The 20717-nt window shown below is 39.5% G+C and overlaps 1 protein-coding gene across 2 annotated transcripts in view; it reads left to right on the plus strand.

The window, feature by feature from the left end:
• Window positions 1–20717, plus strand: part of Ttn (titin) — a 270592-nt gene that overhangs the window by 5806 nt on the left and 244069 nt on the right. The window contains exons 6-23 of one of the 2 annotated variants that reach the window (XM_035446341.1): window positions 3091–3421; window positions 3959–4111; window positions 4740–4877; window positions 6087–6218; window positions 7276–7413; window positions 7954–8091; window positions 8570–8707; window positions 12074–12367; window positions 12466–12588; window positions 15051–15338; window positions 15519–15584; window positions 16279–16537; window positions 16758–16818; window positions 16932–17147; window positions 18320–18462; window positions 18853–19061; window positions 19577–19810; window positions 19928–20172. In XM_035446341.1, coding sequence (XP_035302232.1) covers window positions 3091–3421; window positions 3959–4111; window positions 4740–4877; window positions 6087–6218; window positions 7276–7413; window positions 7954–8091; window positions 8570–8707; window positions 12074–12367; window positions 12466–12588; window positions 15051–15338; window positions 15519–15584; window positions 16279–16537; window positions 16758–16818; window positions 16932–17147; window positions 18320–18462; window positions 18853–19061; window positions 19577–19810; window positions 19928–20172 — 3306 coding nt within the window. The remainder of the gene's footprint in view (window positions 1–3090; window positions 3422–3958; window positions 4112–4739; window positions 4878–6086; window positions 6219–7275; window positions 7414–7953; window positions 8092–8569; window positions 8708–12073; window positions 12368–12465; window positions 12589–15050; window positions 15339–15518; window positions 15585–16278; window positions 16538–16757; window positions 16819–16931; window positions 17148–18319; window positions 18463–18852; window positions 19062–19576; window positions 19811–19927; window positions 20173–20717) is intronic. The other variant, XM_035446340.1, reaches the window with a different exon arrangement.

Here is a 20717-nt window from a genome sequence, read left to right on the forward strand (position 1 = left end):
CGTCTAGCCTCATGGAAGAATGCTTGCCTGGTGTGTGTGAGACCCTGTGTTTGATGCCCAGCAGTGAAAAAGGAGGAGTGACTAGAGCACCACATCCAGGACACAGACTAGAGGGTAAAGAAATATACAGGGAATGTGTTTTTTTTTTTTAAATTAAGGTGAAGGGTATTTTTCTTTACAAATAAGACTGTTCTAATTAGCTGTCTGTTTGGAAGAAAGAAAACCCAGGCTTCAAAATAAATGGCATTTTGATTAAGTGTTAAATTAAAATTTTAAAGGGAAGATGGCAAGATGGTTTGGTGGGCAAAGGCACTCACCACCAACCTTGGCCACCTGAGTTCGATCCTTGGGACCACATTAGCAGACAGAAGAAACTGAATCCCAGAAACTGTCTTCTGATCTCCACTCTGGCAAGCTTATGCCCACCCCTGACAAACACACAAACACATACACTTGCACACAAGCACACACACACACACACACACACACACACACACACACACACACACACACACACAACTAAGTAAGCATGTACTAAAAATTAAGGTATAGAAAACATGTTTATAGGGAGAGCTTTCAAAAATAGGTTTGCAGATCCACAATAAAAATGAAAATATCTCTATGGCAAAAAGGCAAGATCATTGTTAGACTAAATTAGTGCAATAATGTGAGGAAAAGCCAAAAAACAGAAAAAACTCCACAATCTTCTTTCTGAAGGTGCTTCGTTGCTGCTAGAAAGTATCATATAGAACACCAGCTAGCTACATTGTGAGCAATGGCAGTCCAGAAACAGCCAGCTAAGGCTCTGCTGAAGGAGACCTTGTGGAGCATCAAAACACAGACAACACTGGAGGGGAAGCTACCAGGGATTTACATCAAAGAACAGGAAGTAGGGAGAATGCAACCTACCACATGCACTTAAGAGTGCTACCAATTAATTTCTAAAGCAAAAGAAATCATGCAGAACAAACTTAAAAATGTGGGGGGCTATGTGAATGCCCAGTGAACATATTATAATATGGTAAGTATCTTCTAAGTTTTATTTTGGCCACATAAAAAATAATTGAAGATATTTTGCCAGAACTAACATGAAAACTCACAAAAAGCTCTGTTTTTTTTAAAAAAAGATAGCCATCATTTTTTGTGTTTAATCTCAGCTGTCTCCAGGTTTGCATACCATGTAATCACTCACAACACAGGCCAAGTGTAATCTCAGAGAGATAACAGCCTTCCTCTATTTTAAACTCAAAGCGGAGGGTCATTTAGAATTACAGACATTTCTGAACCCTACCTCCCATAGAACACAGTGGCCATCTTAGCCTTCTGAGAATTTATTAGTAGGAATCTGGATAGTTAGTCTGCAACATTTGCTTTTAAAATAATTACAAAATATAAATGCCAGCTTGTGAAGAAAATAATGGTTATCCCAGATAGACTCCTTCCTAAAATGTCCCATGGCTTAATTTTGATTTTTGTTGTAGATAAAGCAAGCATATTTTACTGGACGAGTTGCAATGTGGCTAGCTGTGACCAAGTGATTATTATTATTTTTTATTGTAAGTGCAGAAATAAGCACTTTCCGGTAATGGCTCAAATTACATTGATTTTCGCAGTTATGGGCTTACCTGGAGCCTGCTGTTAATCACTCTCGTCATGCTAATCATGTCTCAAGCTCTTTTTGAATTAAACCCACTGTGCTAGGAACAGCAAGAACAAAGGAAGTGCAAACCAGGAAGCTCCCATCTCTTTACTTTCCTCCAGTTGGCATGGACTTCACACCATTCTAGCCTGGTCTTTGTTATACTTCCAAGGTGATTTCTTTTCACCATAGATCCATACTGGTTAGACCTCCCTTCAGCTTGGTTACAATTTCTTTTCTAAAACACAAATTGTTTTTCCTCTCACACACAGTCCTTTACAAGAAAATGATTAAATGTTTCTTCATGAAACAGATTGGTGTGGTACTCTGCAAAGTTATTCTGTATCTTAGAGAAAATATCACTGGACCTTCAGCTTAATTGAGGGAATTGTTTTATTTATGATTGAGAATGCATTTATAAGCATGGCCCTGTGTGCAGAATTTGTGAAGCAATACTGCCACCAAGAGGTAAAACAGAGCAAAACAAATTAATTGGTAATTAATTTTGGAAAAATATCTTCAGATAGTTGTTCTGTACCTAGAATGATTTCTGGCAACAACAAACTGGCTTTTTTTTATTATCACTGTTAGGATTTAATCCCAATCCCCTTTGATACATGATATTTGCACTTCAGATAGACAACACTAAAAGCAAATAGTGACAACTATTTTGTAAGGAAGATACTTTATCAGTTTAATAAATAGGTTTCAAAGTAGCTGACTTACAAGATAATTTTAATATTATATAAAGGAAGTTCTTAGTGTGACAATATGAAAATGAGGATAGAAATAAACTCAGGGGAATTAAAAAGAATTAGCCACAAACACTTTTGGCTAGAACAGCAGTCCTGAGATGCATAGCACAGCCAGTTCCCAAGCTGATTGTGCAAGGCTCAGCAAGAAGGCTTCCACCTGCCCTGGAAATTCACACAATATTGCTGTGGTTCAGACTGTGGGGAGATAAGGAAGAAATGGACAAGAAGGGGGGCAGAGAGAGGGGGAAATGTGGCTTGGTTAGCCAGGAGTGGCACAAGCATTTAGTTACCAAAACCATATAACACCCGTTATACTGTCTCTCCCATTCCCAACTGGAGCTGGGCACACACTGTCCTTCTGTGGTAGTGTTTGGAGGCAGCTCCCTTTACCATCTTGTTTGTATTTCTATTTTTCCTAATGTCAGAAGGTGAGACAGGGCACACAGATTTTTAGCTTACTTAGACTTAAATCTGATTCCCTTCTGGAATTACAGCAGATAAGCATGGGGTTTATTGAGATTTAAGACAAATTACTTTCAGGTGCAGTATGTACCCTGCAGACAGGCTGTGGAGGCACACATTTAACACCCTGCCCTGAAGCACGGCCAGTGTGTCATCCCACCCTCCAAATCCCATCCTGCCTGCTGCAGCGCCTTGCGCCAAAGCTCTGACCTCTGCCATTTATTTGGTTTCCAGGTCCGTGTCCCCAGCAGGGAGGATCTCCACTTCCCCTATCAGATCTGTTAAGTCTCCACTGCTCATTCGCAAGACTCAGACAACCACCGTGGCCACGGGACCGGAGGTGCCTCCGCCTTGGAAGCAAGAGGGCTACGTGGCCTCCTCAACTGAGGCTGAGATGACAGAAACGACAATGACAAGTTCTACCCAGATCAGAAGAGAAGAGCGATGGGAAGGGAGATACGGTGTCCAGGAGCAAGTGACCATCAGTGGCGCGGCAGGCGCTGCCGCCAGTGTGTCGGCCAGCTCTTCGATCACTGCAAGAGCTGTCGCTACTGGGGCTAAGGAGGTACAGCCAGAGCTCTTTGCTTTCCCTATTTCACCTTCGGGTTCTGCGGACCCAATTCCACGCATGGAGCAGTCCCGATAGGTTAGAGAGGAAATACAGAGGAGCCTAAAACTATAATGCTTGGTTGCCATGTTTTATATAGACGTCTTTAACTGAGTCAAAGATTAATCTGTGAGGTTTGCATAAAGTATGGATGGTAATGATGCAGACTTTGTCTTTCTGGGCAAAATGGGAAATTATATCTGAATATATTTCACTCCTGGTAATTCAGGTTTCATAAATTTTCTACCAGGTATGTGTCATTTTAAAACACTGGTTCTCAACCTGTGGGTCTCGACTCCTTTGGCTAAACCTCTATCTCCAAAATTATTTAAATATTGCTTTACAATAGCAAAATTGGAATTGTAAAGTGGCAATGACAATAAATTTTGGGTTGTGGGTCACCACACCATGAGGAATTGTATTAAAGGGCCGAACAGCAGGAAGGTTGAGAACCACTGTTTTAAAAACCTTGTTACTTGTTGATTGACAATACAGGTGAAACAAGAAACGGACAAGAGTGCAGCTGTTGCGACTGTTGTTGCTGCGGTTGATATGGCCAGAGTGAGAGAACCAGTTATCAGTGCTGTAGAGCAAACTGCTCAGAGGAAAACCACGACTGCTGTGCATATACAACCTGCTCAAGAACAGGTACGCACAGGGCCACCAGGGGGTGCTCAAGCGCATCTGGCTCAATGGTGCTTTCAGTAATGTCACTTTCAAATCCCATGCTGAACCAAATCCTGCTGAAGGCCACAGGCCACCCAGCATGGCCCAGGCTTTTAGAGCTTCCCGAGGAAAAGGTGGCCAGAAATATCAAATGTGTTTAAGCTGTAAATATCACAGGAGCAGACCAGGTCAGAAGAAATACCTGGGCTATGTGAGGCAAGGGGAAGTTAACTACTGTTTTCAAGACGCCCAGGGACTGCGGGAGGCTGGCAGGCATGCACAAAAGGCAGGTCAAAGTCTGGGTTCAGTTCCCACTTAAGCTAGGCATGGAAACTACTATTTCAGGGCAGAAAGATTTCTCTAAGCTTCCCCCGAAGGACCCTGGCTTTTACTTTCCTCAAAACAAATGTGACATTTGCTTCATGGCTGGAAAGGAATATAAATACAGGGTCACACCCCACCTCATGTTTGAGCAGACGTTGTTATAAAACACTCTAGCTTTCCTCCCTGCCCTGCAGGTTGATGGCCACACCATAGTCCTGGTGTATTAGAGGGAGCTTCTGAGTGGTATGTACTGTAATGTTTCCTTTCTTTCTCTTATGAAAATCAGGCGAGAAAAGAGGTGGAGAAGACAGCTGTAACCAAGGTTGTAGTTGCCGCCGATAAAGCCAAAGAACAAGAATTAAAATCAAGAACCAGAGAAGTGATTACAACAAAACAAGAGCAGATGCACATAACTCATGAGCAGGTGAAGGCCACTTTTGGTTTGCAATGCACTGACATGTCAATACAGATGATGTCAGTTTTTTTCTGTGAAACAAGTTAATTCCAGAGCCAGGTGTCTGGTTTCACATAAATAAAATCCTCAGGTCATATATTCTATTCCTGAGCATTTGATACCAATGTCCCTTAGAGTCGCTGAGTGTTCATATTGGAAATAAATGGAGGTCTATCCAATCTAACTTTTTTAAATAGTCATCTACCCTGAGTATATATTAACTATGTGGCTGTGTCTAGGGAACAAGCAGAGTTAAAATCCAAAAAGATGAAATGGGTACTGTTGTAGGATCGGGGAGGATAGACAGGAAATATGAATATGTTATTTTAAAAGCTTAGCACTGCTTCCTGATCCTTGGATATTAGCACATGGGGTTCCTATGAAATGCACAGTGTGATCATAGTAGGTCAAACAGTCAGAGATTGGATTAGAAGCATCTGGGAGCAGATGAGAGAAGACCTGTTGGTGGGGTTATTGGCTAGTTGGTAGACAATTGCCAGTAGGATAGTTTGAGAGGATAAATTTTCAAATCCCTTTTCACCCTGTGGTCTGAATTTCAGAGATAAGATACCTGAGGGTGGGAAGGATTCACTCCTTGGACATCAAATGGAAGGAAGCAAAATGTCCTTCTGTGACTCAGGATTTGAACAACACTTTACCAAAGAGAGATAGATGCCAGACATACCATCTCATTGTGTCTCAATTTTAGACAAGCCTTGATATTCAAGACCATCATCATCTTTAGAAAAGGCATAAAACAGTGTAGAAAAGAAGACTATAAATTATTCTTGGATTCTCATATTAAAGAGCCAGGCAAAATTACTTCTTGGGACTTCCACAGTAGTATTTATCTAATATTACTTTCAGACAACAAAATTAGCACCTAGTTAAATTACCTATAACTGTCTATGGAAGACACAAATCTTGTTAATGTAGATTACAACTGTCTATGAAACAAGCAATCTTGAATCCAACATTCCCTTTCCTCTAAAGAGACTTATGTATATGGTTCAGTGAGAGAACAAATGTGTTCCTATTAAAGTATGATGATTCAATTAATGACATCTCCAGAAAGGGACTTTCACACCTTCAAATTCCTACCTTGTTGCATTTAATATGGTGATAGCCCTTTTGGAGATTGGGAAACGCTAAGATTCTGTTTTTAATCATTGATTTCAGATAAGAAAAGAAACTGAAAAAGCCTTTGTACCAAAGGTAGTGATCTCCGCAACAAAAGCCAAAGAGCAAGAAACTAGAACTACCGGAGAAATTACTACAAAACAAGAGCAAAAGCAAATAACTCAAGAAACAGTAAGTCTAGCTTTGTGATTTTTATGAATGGCACATGTACGTAGAACTTCAGACTGGAATCTCTGTTTGTTCTTCTCTTCCTACTGGTTGCCTGTGTCTAGAGTTGAAACTTTGCCACAGTGGAAATTCTGTTTTCTGTGTACGGTGCTGTGACCACATGATCAGTTGATGTAAACGCTCCTCGAAGAGTTTGGGGGTACATCCTTAAACTTCCTAAGAGATCATATGTAAGCAGAAGGTACATCTTGATTCTGCCCACTAGCCACTAGCACATCATTTTGGGCATGTAATCTGAGCCCTCAGTCTCTTAGACTAGGATATTCAGCCTGTGAAACACATGCCTGTGTGTACCTGCTGACACATATCACACATGTACACACCTGAGCCCCAGACACTCTAACTAAGCAGCAAGGGAAATGTTGGACATCAGAGAAGACAGTGCCCATAATTCCTGGGTGATAAACACAGAAGTAAACATATAGGTAATAGAAAGGCAAATTTGATGTCATTGAAGTCTACTTTTCTCCTCTTTGTCATCAAGTTTTCAAGAACGGGGGCTTTTATTTCAAGTTCTTTGACCCATGCTCTCTTCAAAGCTTTTGGCTGATCCAAGAACTACTTTCTTTAGTCCTCTAAAAGGCTAACCAGGGTCAGCTGCTCAGGTTTTACTCACCTCATCCACAGGATAAAAGAGCATTTAAGTGACCCAGGAATCATGCTAGGCAATATTTGGAACATAGGAATTCCAATGGCCATTGTAACATTGCAGATTGATGAGTTCAGCCAGCTGTCTTTTTAGTCATTCAGCATCAGCCATTCTTAACATGTCAACATAGCCCAAAGGTGTCACCTTTTCAGTTCTGGCATAATTTGTTAAGGGACAGCTTGATAGAAAAGTTCATGCCTCAGGAAAACACATGTTTAGACCTCTGAAATGGGGGTATGACATTTTCTACCTCATCACCAAGCCTTCAGTATTCTGAATGTGGCCTAGACATCTTACCATTTATTTTGTGCCCCTTGAAACTCAAATCTTCATTTTACTCTACAAAATCAGGTAAGACAGGAAACTGAGAAAATTGCTGCATCCATGGTGGTGCTTGCCACCGCCAAGTCCACAAAACTAGAGACAGCTATGGGAGTTCAAGAAGAAATTGCTATACAACAGGATCAAATGCACCTCACTCATGAACAGGTGATGACTTCCTTCAGGTGTGAAAGTCACTCTTGCATCATGTCACTTGCAAATCATCCATATTGACATCATGGCTCTTAATCATCACTTCTCTTCAAAATGTCACGAACCTTCACTGCCCACCTGGCTTTCACTGTCACTCTCATTCCTAACTCTCTGCTTTTCTTTAGATTGCTACTAATAGATTATAACTCATTTCAATGTCTTCCTGTGGATACAGACTCAGGTATTCAAGGCAAAAGTATGCATGTTTTCAGTCTCTACTGGAACTCCACATAGATTATAATATGAACAACATGGCAGAGAGAAGGGACACATGTTACTCTTCTCTCTAATCCCATTTTTCCTTTTAGTCATACTGTTTAGGCATTCTTGCCAGTGAAATCCTATGGATGATCAAGACAATACAGCGATATTTGTTTAATAAAGCACCTGTGACTAATAGGGCAAATTCTGCCTATTTTCTCAATTTTTTTAAAATTAGAGGCTCTTGAAATTTACTGACATTTTCTTACCTTTCTCTTGAAACCATATAACCAGATGATGAAGGAAACTAGGAAAACAGTGGTACCCAAAGTCATAGTTGCTGCACCTAAGATTAAAGAGCAAGATTTAGTATCCAGAACTAGAGAAACCATCACTACCAAAAGAGATCAAGTTCAAATAACTCAGGAAAAGGTGAATGCAGATATTTGGGATGTGAAACATTTATCTTCAGCTAATCTCTAGTAAACCATTAACTATTACGCAGTATGAATTATTAATCTTTTTCTTTTTAAATTCATAACTAAAAAAGAGTAAATATGTGACCGAGTACCATTAACTTTTCCTTCACACTTGATAATCACCCACCTATAACACTTGTAACTCACTTTGTTAATCACTATTATTCGCATGAACATTAGCATCTTAGTTAAATTTTTAAAAGCAATGCGGGAAAACATCTAGAGATTATGTTACTGATAACATTGCTAAGTTCTGTGATTCCCAGTCATTCTATACAAGCACTGCTAAGTGAGTATTTAACTCTGAATGATTTTATCTTTGCATCCCTTTAGCAGGGGAACAGTGTGTGTGTGTATGTGTGTCATGGGGGTCATATCCTGTGTGTCTGAAGCCCATACGACTTAAACTTTGCTTTTACCATAATGATCAGATGAAAAAGGAAGCTGAAAAAACTGCCTTGTCTACGATAGCAGTTGCTACTGCTAAAGCCAAAGAACAAGAAACAGTTCTGAGATCTAGAGAAGCCATGGCAACTAGACAAGAACACGTCCAAGTTACCCATGGAAAGGTGACTGTGTTATTCCAGTGTGGAGTCCACGATAATCTATTAATCCCAAATCTCATGTGAAACCCCCATTATAACACATTAATACCACACACCAACCTTCTTGTGTAGGAGAAACTATTAATCAGATTTATTTTTAAATAATTAAACAATTTAAAACTAAAAAGCAATTTATTGTAATGAACATTGCAACATACTTCTTTCCCAGTTTGTTTTTGTCAGTGTTTCAACTTCTTATTATTAACACCTAGAAATCCTCCACAAGTAAATGACTGAAATTGCATGTGGGCTAATTTTTTTTTGAAATCAGAGTTCATAACTTTTATTGTGTTTATTTTATTTTTCCCTTTTTTTATTAGAAAGAAAATTGCTTTACATGTCAATCCCAGGTCCCTCTCCTTCCCCTCCTTCCCTGCCCCCCCAACTAAGCATGTGGGCTAATTTAAAGAGACTCAGTGAACATAAAAAAAAATTGTTGCTTACAGGTAATGACGAGTTTTACAGTGGTGTGTGTGTGTGTGTGTGTGTGTGTGTGTGTGTGTGTGTGTGTGTGTGTGTGTTGAGGAGCCTTGAATTTAGTGCATTATACTACAATGTAATGATTTATTTCAATTACCTATTATTTTCTTCATGTGAAACTTGAACTTTTTCTCTCGTAAATATCAGAGGAAAGAAACAGAAAGCTATAGAGCCTGTTTTAGCAGCTTCCACTGAAGCTGTGCAAGATGTGATATTGAGAAATCTGGAGAAAGATATACCCTAACATACACGCTGTGAAAAAGTTACCTCATCTATTTGCAGCTATACAAATTCCATTAATTAAACTACCTCCCATAACTATAATTCTCTCTAAATGAGCTTTTTTACTCAAGTTTATTCTCCATTGGGAACTGGCCACTAAAGTTTTCAGTTTTGTTGACATTGTCTGTGTTCTGTGTATGTTTCCCTCAGTGCTCATTTCTAGCACAAGATTGTCAATTAATTTTCCCAAGACAAGATTTAAGATAACATTCAAACTTTTATCCGAGTTTAATATTTAATGGCATGCCTGCCTTCTAAAAGTCTCATAGGCTACAAGAATTTTACCATAAGCCATATTTCAAGAATTATGGTTAATTTTCATTTCTGTCTCCATTCACATAAATGTGTCTGTCTTAGTTTTGTTGTTGAATGGAGACCAAGAATAGAGGCTAAGAGGGGAAGGCTGAGAAAATGTCCCTGTTTAAGTTATTAGTGACCACTGTAAAGCCTACTGAGCCAGCCACACTGCCAAGGACTGCAGATGCACTGGCTGTTAAGCAAGAGCATATATATATATATATATATATATATATATATATATATATATATATATATTTGCAAGAAGAGATAAAAGCTAGTTTCATGGACGTGAACCATGTTGTTTCACCCCATCATCAGCTTGTATAACTTCTCATCTATCCTGAGCCTGTGTGCTCCCAGTGGTCCACTTAATTGCTTTACTTGTCAACAAACATGAGAGATGATTAGATTTGGTCTGAGTCCTCCAGAGGCACAGTTAGCATTTCTTGTTATAAAAGACCACATTACATAACACTTTTCTTAAATTAATTCTCAGCTTTTAACTGGTGTAAATTGGGGTCTCCTAATCCAATTTGTGTTCATGCTTATCTGGGTGCCAAGAACAAAAAGGATATTTAAGTCTACTAAAGAATAAGAACAGCTAACAGCATTCAGTATTCGTTTGCAATTGTCCACCAAACAGCATCTATATCTATAGATTATATATTAATCCAAGAAAAAGATACATTCTTCCACAATTTGAAATGTACTACCATAAACAAGGCTTTGGAGCACACTTTTAAAATTAGAGGCAATATTTGTTATCTCAGTTGTGTGATTTTTGGTCAGTTTTCTTATCACTAGAATAAAACTAAGATTTCCTCACATTGCCTCCTATCACAGGCTGCTTGAAAGGTGCCAGTGAGATAGACTGAAAATTTGATTTCTCCCGAGAGAATGATGTTTGTATTAGTGCTCTCTGTTGAAGATGAACATGCAGAAACATCTATAGAGTCAACTAGTTGCCCATGTGTTTATAAAAGAAACTAATAATGAAAACAATTAACTGAGTTGAGCTTCATACATGTATTGTGACTCCTTCTGAAATGCAATCTGAAGGGAAGATGGTCTTTGCAGCCTTTCAAAGCAGATGACAGTTTTATTCTTCTGGGGAAGAAATTCTCACTAAAGCCCATGATCATAAAAGGCTCAGTCCCGTCTTTTAATAGGCCTCATTTATGCCTTAAATATGATCCAGAGGCTACTTTTAAAGGTATCTAGGTTCTATACTTGACGCACATTTCAGATGCACATTTAACCATAGTCATAGCAGAAGCAAAGACTGGAGATTAATAGAAGGGTCAGCCTCACTTCTAAAGTGCACTGGGTGGTTACAGCCATGTTACCATTATGACTGTTTCCAGTACTGCACAGAACTAAAATATGCATGCCTCTTTGTCGGCTGCTTCACTTGCTTTATGAGAACACCTTCGCAAATTTTGTTCTTGTTCGTGTTAATCAGATTCATAGAAAGGAGGAGATAATATTTGTCTCTCTCTTTGCTTTAACTCCCAGCAAAGATGAAAGCAAATTGAACTTCAGTGTGAAAGGTTGTTCTCTTGAATCCAAACATGATAACGCTTTCATTTTAATCACAATGTTTTCCTTCGTGTGCTTTAAGAGAGCTATTTTTCTAATCGATTGAATAAAGCTTATCCCCAGTGAGTCCTGAGTAAATTCGGGTGTTCATTCTCTGACCGGGAGTTTTCATTTTATCTCACATTTGCATGCAGCCATGTCACTCTACAACAATTGATTTTTCTGTTGTGATGATGACAGTATTTGAGTATGCTTTTATCTTTGCTGTTGCTGTGTCAACACCAGACTGAATGATTGACAAAATAATAAAAATAATCAATGAAGACAAACTGCTCCAAAGTTCTTATTTCACAGTTGCTAATTGACTGTCTGTCTAGCCTAGGTAAGTTGTTTGAAATACTCAAAATGTCCTTAGGATTTTACATACATATTGTGTTGTCCTGTCTTGTGTCTGTGTGATCTACTGCCTGGCATATAGCAGATAGGTTTAGTGTAGCAGATAGGACTCTTTGCAATATAATATTTAATGAAATATAAATTCTTGAAAAAGCTGATTTACATTTCTGAGCAATTAACCTTTCCTTATAACACAAATATACTTATCACACCTTTCACCTTTGTCTTTTCTGAGTAACTAGGGGAGTGATCCCAGGAGGATGTCCCTAGAAGGAGATGTCCAAGTGTGACTTTGACATTATTGTCTATTAACTTGGGAATCCTTGTCTCCAGGTGGGTGCTGGGAAAAAGGCAGAAGCTGTGGCCACCGTTGTAGCTGCTGTTGACCAGGCCCGGGTTCGAGAACCCAGAGAGCCTGCACGTGTAGAGGAGTCATACACCCAGCAGACCACATTGGAGTACGGCTACAAGGAACACATTTCCACCCCAAAGGTGCCTGAGCAGCCCCAGCGCCCAGCCTCAGAACCCCACGTTGTCCCTAAAACAGTCAAGCCTGTCGTGATTCAGGCTCCTTCTGAGACTCATATCAAAACTACTGACCAAATGGGAATGCACATATCATCACAGGTGAGTCTGCTACTGTATTTCACTGTGTGTGGAAGAGTAGCAACACATGCCGTGAACAGCTGATGAGCAGTGATGTCACTGAGTTTCATTTAATACAGGTCAAGAAAACTACAGATATATCAAGTGAAAGATTGGTCCATGTGGATAAACGCCCCCGCACAGCAAGCCCTCACTTTACTGTTTCAAAAATTACTGTACCTAAGACAGAACATGGATATGAGGTAAGATGTGCAGCATAATAGAGAAATGGTTAACTAAAAAACAATAGTTCCTTGCTCATGATGTAGGGCATTTGTGTGTAGCCAGTTGGGTCCCTTTTTGATGAGATACCAATGTTCATGGTGGACTCAGATGCTTGAGCCTTGTCTTCTAAAAAGTGTCTCCTAGGGAAAAGTCGATAAAAAGTCATTGTCTTTCAACCCCAATGAGACAAAAACCACACAGGCTTCTCTGTCTCTTGTTTCAAAGATGGTTCAAACTCAGTTGCTTCAACTAGTATATTTCTTTCTTTCCTTTTTGTTTTTGTTTTGTTGTTTTTTTTTTAAACAGGGGTTCTTTGTGTAGCCCTGGTTGTCCTGGAACTCACTCTGTAGACCAGGCTGGCCTTGAATTCAGATCTGCTTCCCTCTGCCTCCCAAGTGCTGGGATTAAAGGCATGCGCCACTACCACCTGTCTTAATTAATACATTTCTAATCATTTTGTAAATGATAGCAGTTTATATAGTATAATGTCTTATAAGCTGTGAGATACTTTGAGTAACTTAACTGTATGTTTTTTAGTAAGAATAGACAATGACAAGCCAATATTCACATGTTCCATATAGCAAAGTGAAGAATGTCTGTTTTTACTTGTCACATGAGAGACTTGTGGCTCTCATCCAAATGTGCAATACCAAAACATTCTTAGATTAGATGAGTTAAAAAATTAGTTTGAGTTCCCCATTATAATGGTTCCCAGTGCAGCATCCATCATTATCACATGACAGTTAAAGTAGATTATGGAATGACAGAGCTTTGGACTAGAGTCTTGCTTCTGTTTCTTATTAGTTCTGCCACATGGGGAAATATATAACAACCCTCAATATTAATTACTAGAATTTTTGTAATAAGAAGTTGCCCTCTCTATCCTCAAGGAGTCATAAGCAATGTATAATGCCTGTGTTTGGGGATAATCTAAAGTTACTACTGAAACCAAATAACCACACACACACACACTCCAGAATAGAAACAATAAGGAGCCCATCAAAACACTTTTCTGAATGTCTGCTTTTGCCTTCTGTGTAGACTTGTGGCTGACATCCTGTTATAATGCAGGCTTAAAATGTAGCATTTCTCTGAATTGAGTGAAGAAAATGCCTGGCTGAGCTCTAGAAGAGCCACAAACCAAGGGCACCTCATGCAACTTTTTTTTTTTAAATCCATGCATATTCAAAATATTTTAAGGATTTTATACTTTTCCACTGTATTTACATCCTTTCCACTCCCTCTTCCTGATCCAAATCTTCCCATGCCCCCCCCCCAGTTCATGAGCTCTTTTATACATTCATATGTGTGCATATGGTATTCATCTTGGGGTGGGACCTTGTGAAAATTTCATCTGTCCATGTCTATGTGTCAGTTGGTGTGGTTTTTGCAGGTCTTGTGCATATCATTGAGAGTGGAATCTTGATTTTTGGTGAAGGCAGAACTACCTAGCAGTGGGGAAAGTGAAGTATACTAAGCAAATGAGCTAAGTCAAAATTATTAAACCCTTACAAAATGAGGTAGAATGTCCAGTAGTGCATTCCTGTAATCCTACTACTTGGGCAGAAGTCCCAAGAGACTCAATCAAAGGCCAACTTGGGCCACATAGTGACGTGCTATCTCAAAACATTCAAAAGAAAAAAAGGAGCTCCTGCCTGCCCAATGACACATAAAAACAAGCCAAAATAAAGACGACAAAAGCCCCCAAAAACAGAATTGTAGATGTCTTCTATAAAACCATACAGTAGAACGTGTTCCTGATCTCAGAATAAAAAGGATTTTTCATGGAGTCAGAGATAAACCTACACTCTATCTGTAAGCTCAGTCTCCAGTCCTACCTTGACTCTTCAGGACTGGTACTGTTGGAGAAATATCCACCCACCCCCACCCGTGAGAATTTACTTTACACTCTGGGAAAGAATGAGATAGATATTGTACGTCTGGCTCTGGCTAATGCCCAAAGGGGAGCTGGCCATGGATAGAAGATGTTATTAACTTATGTACAACCTGGGTTTATCATTCCACATATGGTGTCATCCTTCGATTTCTTTCAGGTCTGGGTCCTAGGTTACATTTCGAACAATTTAAACAGAAACAGGAGGGTTTTAGTCTGGCCATTTAGGCAGATGGGAGATTTACACTTCATGTAACTTCTTAAAGGGGCAATTTAAAGTTTTCTAGCTAAATAGAATTAACCAGTAGCTTTGTAAGTTGGTTGATCTCTGCCTTTTCATTAACTGTAGGAGAAATAATGAAAGTGTTTGATCACATAGAAAGTCTTTTGGTCAAGCAGAGCAAAGCCAGCCATGGTGCATGTGCCTGTAATGCCAGCACTCAGGGGCAGATGGAGTGAGGTCAATACTGGGAATACCAGTCCTGAGCTTTTCCCAATGACTTGTATGACAGCTCAGTCACACCATCTCATTGCTCTTCCATCCAGGCATCGATAGCCGGAAGTGCTATCGCCACACTACAAAAAGAGCTGTCTGCCACATCTTCTACTCAGAAGATCACCAAATCGGTGAAGGCACCCACTGTGAAGCCTGGAGAGATGAGAGTAAGGGCAGAGCCCACCCCTTCCCCACAGTTCCCCTTCACTGACATGCCGGCGCCAGATACTTACAAGAGTCAGGCTGGCATTGAGGTGAAGAAGGAAGTTGGAGTGAGCATTAGCGGCAGCACTGTTCGTGAGGAACACTTCCAAGTACTGCATGGGCGCGAAGCCAAGGTGGGTCACTGGCCAGGAGAGTGCTCCTCCCCCTTTGCCATGCCCAGGCTGTGCTTTATCATGCATGCTATAGAAGGGTTTTTGCAGAAACACTTTTAAATTGCTTGGTACGTGCTGATGGTTCATGAAATTTCCCTTCACTCCTTGGCTGTTTTGTAACCTCTTTTCTCAAAACTGTAGGTAACAGAAACTGCGCGCGTGCCTGCACCTGCTGAAGTCCCTGTTACTCCACCTACCTTAGTCTCGGTGAGTAAAGATGCTGACACATTGGCTTCTTTACCCAGACTCAAACTCCTTCAATGTATGCTAGCAAAGACCGGTTCCTCATACTTCCAGGAAAGTGCCATAGTTAGTGGGTTCACAAGCTCTGGCTTTTACCAGGCAGCCTATTTGGCCAGGAAAGGGTACTTCCACTCAGCAACCATCATTCTTATTGTTTTTAATGATCCTGATATATGTACAATGTTACCTTAGAAACTGTGAGGATATAAAGAAGAACAGGGCCCCTTTGGAGGCTTTGACTTGCCACCAGAGGGAATGTATACAAACAGTTAATAAAACACAGAAGATTCTCAGCACTCTATGGGCAGAGCGTGGCAGCTCAGCTCCAGTAAGGGGTCCCAGGCAAAAGCTTTGTTGACTGATGGCGTTTGCTGCTGGGCTTAAGGCTTCTCTAGAATTTAAACATGTGAGGACAACAGAAACTTCCAGATTGTGTGGCACTAATGCAATTCTACTACAGAGATTGGGATGTGCTTGGCACTGATTTCAAATTGGGAATATTCTAATTTCCAAGTCTGCATTAATTGTTCTGGAGTCCTTACCAAGGGCATTTTATGTCAGTTAAGATGTTCAAGTTCCAACCACATGTATGATCTAATTTAAAGGGGTGATTAAAGAATGTATGCGCAATAGTAGTTCCCATTCCTTCTCTTTTCAGGGCTTAAAAAATGTGACTGTCATAGAAGGTGAATCTGTCACCTTGGAGTGCCACATCTCTGGATACCCGTCTCCCAAAGTGACATGGTACAGAGAAGACTACCAAATCGAAAGTTCCATTGATTTCCAGATAACCTTCCAGAATGGAATTGCTCGTCTCATGATCCGAGAAGCCTTTGCAGAAGACAGTGGACGGTTTACCTGCAGTGCCATGAACGAGGCTGGCACCGTCAGCACTTCCTGCTATCTTGCTGTGCAAGGTTGGTGGCTTCCCTTCTTGATCCTAATGTCCATCAGTCCATCTGTGTCACCTCTTTCAGCAGCCACACACCCTGAGTAGCAGTTTCTGTACACATCAGAGTTCTTCCTGTGTGGAAATTACAAAATAGATGACAGGATCCCCTAACTCAACACTCACTGCAGACACTAGTGAATGGGGCAGACTAGAGGATCATGTCATTGTCACTTTTTGCTTTCTAGTGTCAGAAGAGTTTGACAAGGAAACAACTCTGACTGAGAAATTTGCCACAGAAGAGAGACGGTAAGCCATTCTTTGACCAGTTTAGCTGCGTTTTCGTGTGATTTTGGCATCTTTCCTATAGTTATTGGTCCACTGCTACCCAGCAGCTAACAGGAATGGCATTCTCTTCCCAGCTTTGTCGAGTCACGAGACGTGGTAATGACTGACACCAGCATCACAGAGGAGCAGGCAGGGCCTGGAGAGCCTGCTGCACCTTTCTTCATTACAAAGCCAGTGGTCCAGAAACTGGTGGAAGGTGGGAGTGTGGTGTTTGAATGCCAGATCGGTGGCAACCCAAAGCCCCATGTCTACTGGAAAAAATCTGGTGTTCCTCTCACCACTGGATACAGGTACTCTGATGGCTGATAATAGCATTCTCTATGGGATGATATGCAGATATGTAGCTATATGGATATTCTAAGGAATATGCAGATATTTGGATACCCTAAAGAGAAGTAGAGCTTGCCTTCCCCATCAATGCCTGAGTGCAGATCTACTCATAATGAAACCTTATTATTTATTCTGAGGTGTTTTTATATTTCCAGAGTTTGGAGGGTTCGTTTTTGTGGGGTTTTTTTTGTTTGTTTGTTTTTGTTTTTTGTTTTTGTTTGGTACAAGAGATTGACATAAGGTCTAGACAAGCACTCTACCATGTAACTATATTCCCAGCCTTCCATACAGAATTTTCTTGAGAAATAAGGCTTTGTACGAAGAGGAGATGGAAGACATCTTTTACAATTCCAGCTTAGTTAGCTGATAGTGTTACAAAAACTCTTACACACCCAATCCCAGGAAATAAGTTGAGGGAACTTTCACTAAATGCATTCTATAATTCAGTTGTCAGACAATAAAAATAGAGGTTATATAATGGAAAAATCCAGTTATACATGAAAACCTGCATTAATAAATGTTTGCAATTGAATGAAAGGACAATGTAAGCACATAGATGTTATTTCTTAAGAATTGGATTTACAATGTTCCAGGGTCTACATAATTAGGTATTTAGACTTTATAGTTTTGATTATTCATTTGCCTTTAAATAACTAACAAAGAGAAATAACTAACAAAGAGAAAATACCTACTGTTTAGATGGCCATATCACTTGCCAGCATAAGTGCTGAAGGCAATGACTTCCCTATAGGGCATTGAATTCTGTTATCTGTTTTGTTTTGTTGTGGTAAGTTTCCCCATGTTGCCCAGACAGGTCTGAACTTGTGGGATCAAGAAAACCTATAGACTACAGCCTCCCATGATTTTGAGAATATCAGTGCCTGCTACTGTGCTTACCTGAATAATATTTGAGATAAAAACTTTAAATTGTTGGTCCCTCATTGTGTTTTCGCAGTTTTCAACATATTTATTGTCACTTCTTGGTAGAACTTATACACTAGGTCTCTTGTCACTGAATTCTGTATCGTAGAGCCATTTGCAAATTTGCAAATCGTAGAGCATTTGTAAATTTAGCTTTTACTCTAAGGAGGATGGCTTATGACTGATGTTTTCATTCATTATTTCCATGAAGATACAAAGTGAGTTATAACAAACAAACTGGTGAATGCAGACTGGTAATTTCAATGACGTTTGCTGATGATGCTGGAGAATACACTATTGTCATCCGTAATAAGCTTGGGGAAACTTCAGCGTCTGCCTCCTTACTTGAAGAAGGTAAGGACAGTCCTGAGTTGTTCCTGTACAGTATGGGCCGAAAGGAAGGAGAGAGGCTGTGTGTTTGCAGAAAGACATATTGCAGCTTCCCAGTTCTCTAGCAGGCAAATGAATTATTAATAGCCAAGAGCAAATGAGGAAGAGACCTCTGGGAGAATCCCAAAGGACTGACTGCTGCTATCAAATTCTGTGTACAAGAGATTTCCTTGTTAATGGGCATTTGGTTTTGAGATAAAATCTAATAAACCTTTATGGAGCAGTTTTTGATACGAAAGACTTGGAAAACCTGGCTTTGGTTAATTTAGCCTAGATATAATTTGCCTGACTGAATAGTGGTATGAATGCTTGTTGATAAGAGTGCTGAAAATTGACTGTGTTCTTGTCTCTCAGCTGATTACGAGGCACTGGTGAAGTCCCAGCAAGAAATGCTTTACCAGACACAAATGAGTACATTTATTCAAGAACCCAAAGTGGGGGAAATCGCGCCTGCTGGATTTGCATATTCTGAATATGAAAAGGAGTATGAAAAGGAACAGGCCTTAATTAGGAAGAAAATGGCCAAAGACACTGTGATGGTCAGAACTTTTATAGAAGACCAAGTGAGTATAACAATAATGACTAACTTAAACCAGTTTGTAAATCACATTTCTGTCCCATAATTCCCCATTTTTGATATAGTCATCTTCAGCCATACATAGGTCAAATTCACTGCTAACAAATTTCCTTGATCTTCATGGCATATTGCACTTGAAATTTGAGAGTTGGGAATGTATATGTGAAAAATAATAACTTTAGAAATAGGGATTGCACATTCAAGAACAGACAAATATTAACATAACCGAGTCCATAATGTCAAGCTCTCTATCTCTTTGACAAATACCTACAAATAACCCATACTCTGGGAATACAGTTTTACATAACATGCCACAGCATTCACTGACAAAGACGCCTCCTATGTAGATTAAAATTAAACCAAATATAGAAATCTTCTAGGTTGTTCTCACAGTTAAACATGTCAATATGTCTTTAATACTTAAACTAATGTGTATCCTTAAAGAACTTCTATCTGTGAGGATGTAACTTTTTAACAAGCTGTCATCTTTTTACTACATAGGAATTCCACATTTCTTCCTTTGAAGAGAGGCTCATTAAAGAAATTGAATACAGAATAATAAAGACTACTTTGGAAGAGCTTCTTGAGGAAGATGGCGAAGAAAAGATGGCAGTTGACATTTCTGAATCTGAAGCTATTGAATCAGGATTTGATATAAGATTAAAAAATTATAGAATTCTTGAAGGGATGGGTGTCACTTTTCATTGCAAGATGTCTGGATATCCATTACCTAAGGTAAAATAAAAAATATTTGTGGAAATATGCTTCTACATATTGTGGTAAAGACACAAACAGGTTATACTGTGACTGTTTAATCCTAATTTACCCACACATATATGATGTTCTCTGCAGATTGCATGGTATAAAGATGGCAAGCGCATCAGACATGGGGAAAGATATCAAATGGACTTTCTACAGGATGGCAGAGCCAGTCTTCGAATTCCCGTTGTCCTTCCCGAAGATGAGGGCATCTATACTGCATTTGCCAGCAATGTGAAAGGAAATGCAATTTGCTCAGGAAAGTTATATGTGGAGCCTGCTGCACCATTCAGTGCTCCAACTTACATGCCAACACCAGAAGCAGTTAGCAGAATCAGGTAAGACTTCTATTTGAAATTGAGTGGTATTTAAATTGTTTCAAAACACCAAACATCCCAGTAGCAAATTACTACCATATGAAAAATGAGGGCTGAAATAGTACAGAAGCCAGCCACTAGTGATTTGATGAACAAAGAATTTTCATCTGTATAGCAAACTATTTTCCTAAATATCTAAGATAACAATAGTGATCATTTATTTGTTTAACGTAAGGTCTTAATGAATGATACCCTGGATTTATATAGCAACCCTGAAATGGAGTGGGTGTTATTGCTATTTTGGTAATGGGAACACCAAGATTCCAGGAGGCTGTGAAAATAAATTTAGTTTATCCAGCCTGGTAGTCACATTATAAATGAAAGCCCGTCTGAATGCTAAATTAGTGTAGGGTTTTGCATTGTTTTGTTAGCAAATCTAATTTCTATATTTTTCTTCCTCTTAGATAAAAATATATTTTCTTTTTCTCTATATTTATTCATTTGGTTTAACCAATGAACAGTTATTAATATAGTAATTGAACCAAGAAAATATAATGACTAATTTA

Source organism: Cricetulus griseus, chromosome 6, assembly GCF_003668045.3.
Source record: "Cricetulus griseus strain 17A/GY chromosome 6, alternate assembly CriGri-PICRH-1.0, whole genome shotgun sequence".
Classification (NCBI taxonomy): Eukaryota; Metazoa; Chordata; class Mammalia; order Rodentia; family Cricetidae; genus Cricetulus; species Cricetulus griseus.